Source organism: Ciconia boyciana, chromosome 4 (genome assembly GCF_034638445.1).
Source record: "Ciconia boyciana chromosome 4, ASM3463844v1, whole genome shotgun sequence".
Taxonomy (NCBI): domain Eukaryota; kingdom Metazoa; phylum Chordata; class Aves; order Ciconiiformes; family Ciconiidae; genus Ciconia; species Ciconia boyciana.
The window spans coordinates 63305998-63309203 of record NC_132937.1 but is presented as its reverse complement, the minus strand read 5'-3'; the positions used below and the strand labels follow the sequence as shown (position 1 = coordinate 63309203).

The window sequence follows — 3206 nt, the reverse complement described above, 5'->3', positions numbered from 1 at the left end:
AAGTATTTTTCCCCAAGTTCTTCCAAAACCACTTAAAATCTCGCACATACTGAGGCCTCCACAATATTACAGTGAACTGAGCCATGTGTAGTCATTACTCAGTAACAAAAATATAGGTATACCATTTAACTGTCACCCAAGGCCTGTTTCAATGCCTTAAATTTTGCTTCAAGGCACAGTAAGCATCAGTTACCTATTCTTCTTAGGTGACATACTTTATTTTAATAGCAGTTTATGAGAAATAAATTGCAAGGAGCTAAGCAACACAGTATCTGCCTCAGGTTAGGCTCCTGACTGCTCTGACCTCCAAATTGCTTTTCAGAAAATGAGCAAGCATACCAACTTTAGACGCCACAAGATAGGTGGTCATGATGCAGAAGAGCTGAAGAACTTCTGGGAAAAAGTCATCCAAGAGCAAACTAAGCAACGAGAAGGTGAAGAGTCTAGGTTAAGCAAAAGCGCCCTGAACAAGTAAGTGGTATTTTTTCTTTTGCACAAGATAGCAAGGCATGTCATCACGTGCTTTAAAATAAGGTAACCCGTTATTGTACTGCTTTATTCATAGGACAGATTGTGTTCTGGATCTTTGGCACTTTTCCTCTCACAGCTGCTTGTCTCATATTTCCATGGCTCTTCTGCATGGAAACTCAGACACCCCTCACTCCTGAACCTCATGAGCATTCTTCAAAGGCCTTGGAACATAGCCACATAAAAATAAAGCACTTTGGCACTATGGCTCGTGACAGACAGAAAATATCAGGATTTTTACCTGGAACTGGTACAGCTACACAAATAAATAAAATAGTATTACGTTAAAGGGACAGGCAAACCACCCATTTAATGTGTAGCATAAACAAATCCATAGCATCTTTACCATGTTTAACAGCCCTTTGCATAGTCTTCACAAAGTTAAAAAATGTAAACCAACTTCACAAAGTTAAAAATGTTAAAAGCTTTTATAACACATTCTATAAACAGAAAAAAAACAGCAAAAGAACTTTGAATATGACTTAACTTTCGTATTCAATATATCTTAACTGACTGGTTACAACTGAAATAGACCCAAGCAGGTTCCTTCAAGGTCACTTGACCAAAGCCAAAGTTGTTCACAAAGTGTTCTCTAATCTGAAAAAAAGATCCTTTCAGGAGGTAATAGATACTGTAATTGCAAAATGTACAGGTCCACTACCTCATGTAAGTGGCACCTGGGAGAACTAGATGGCTCTAAGTATAGGCAAGTGCTCCCTCTGTGACACCTGTTGACAAGGAACACCAGTGCTTTCAATGGCAAATTTTTACTTATTGCACCAATTTTTTGAGGCTTAACTATATGCATGAGAGAATAGTGAAGCCAAGACAGGGTAGACCAAATAAGAAAAGTTTAAAACACAATCTGAAATCAAACTCAGAAGACAAACTAACACAAGCATCCATGTGAAACAGCTACTGATAAGTTACTCTCAGATGAAATCATTGGCTGCTGTTCTTTTTAACACACCAAATGTAATATAAAAACCCATATATTCCATGATGCCTTTGGCATTACCATATGACATTGCTGGGTCAGGTGTTTCATAACACCATTTCCTTTGGAAAATGACCCAGCCAACAATATTTTGCAGTGGTCCCTAGTGATTTTCTCTTCTGTCTCTTGTGTCTTGAAGCTATGTGGCTCCTCTTGCATGTGATATCAATTCCTTTCATTAAACACATACAAGGTCTGCAGAGATTTTGGGTGCAAACTGGTTACTTTTTTCCTCTTTTTTTTTTTCAGAGTAAACCCAAATGGACATATTTAAAGTTCTGCTTGCTCTTCTCCACAGCATTTTACAGTAAACTTGGGGGGTCGGGGCGTGTAATTGTGTTTTTTAATTTACACATTGAATGACCATACTGCATAGACAGTACTTCTGTGTGGCTTTGAGAATACCCCAGAGGAAAAAACAGAGCTCTTCACACTGACAGTATTTCAGCAGTTGTTTGACTCATCAGGAATCCAGCAATGTCAACCACTGATAGCATCAGCACTATCCCTTTCTCCCCTGCATTCCCAATCTAGCAAGCTAGAGAGATGTGTAGATGGTAAATAAATACGGGACAAGTGCTATGGTGATGAAAGAGAGGAAATCTTCAACCCTGCTGAAAAGCCCTGGATACATTTGAACGATTTGGCTCAGTACTTGCTAAGCGCTTGTCCTCTCTTTGCAGACTCCGTCACGAATGGACTCTGAGGCTGGAAGGCCGAGCAAGACAGGTCCAGGCGCACACAAAAGCACAGAAAGACGAGATGACGCTGCTGTCCATCGAGGCTCTTCCCTCACCATATAAAACTGTTGCTTAAAGTTACCGTAAAAACACAGAAGGCATTGGGCCTGACTCTGACCTTCTGCATGCACCTACAAACCAGCAGTTACACTGCTGAACAAGCAAAAGGTCAGAATCTGGCCCTTTTCCAGACTACTTACTACTGCTACTTACTACTGCTACTAATAAAATCCTACTGACATTCAGTGCAAGAATAAGGCCACAGTACATAATCTTGAAAAAAAATGCAAAGGGATAGATGAGAAGCACACACCCTTAATTCTCCATGATATATTATTACTGTGATGCAGCACGACTTTCTTATGTAACTCTGTATTTCCAAGTGACAACAACATATTTCTAGGAAAGAAGATCGCTTGTTTAATAGGAATAATACATTCAGACAGCTGCATGCAAAATCGCACATTTCCATTTACAGAGCTCACAGAGTCTGGCTCAATGCAGATATAAGCTGTTCTGCCTGTCTTGATGAGCCACAGTGAAGGGAGTTAAGGATTAGTCTGATCAGCTGGACAGAAGGAGAAACATATTCTTCAATGGAATCAAGAAAAAAAAGAACAAGCTTTTCTGATCAACATATAAGACAATTTACAGATCTTAATCATTAAATGAACAGAGGAAAGGATTTTTACTTTCACGGGGTAGGTAAGAAAAAGGCTACTGAGGTTATTATGAACCAGTCTGAGAAATGTCAGAGCAAGTGAGTACGAAAGAGAGTTTGAAATCGAAGGCAGTGAATCAGTTCATCATAACAGCACAGGAATGCTTTGCAAGGTATTGCTTGCCATACCTGGTGTGCACTAATCAAAACACTTGCTGATCAGCTGAAATAGATCAGCTGAAATATAGGGAAGAATAACTAAACACAGGGTAATAATAGT

General features: G+C 39.4%; 1 protein-coding gene across 1 annotated transcript; it reads left to right on the top strand.

Annotated features, from left to right (window-relative positions):
• Positions 1-325: 325 nt before the first annotated feature.
• LOC140651509 (protein FAM240B-like) lies at positions 326-2341 on the top strand. Its single transcript, XM_072861039.1, has 2 exons — positions 326-471; positions 2209-2341. The coding sequence occupies exons 1-2, from the start codon at positions 326-328 to the stop codon at positions 2339-2341; spliced, it is 279 nt and encodes a 92-aa protein (XP_072717140.1).
• Positions 2342-3206: the final 865 nt, after the last annotated feature.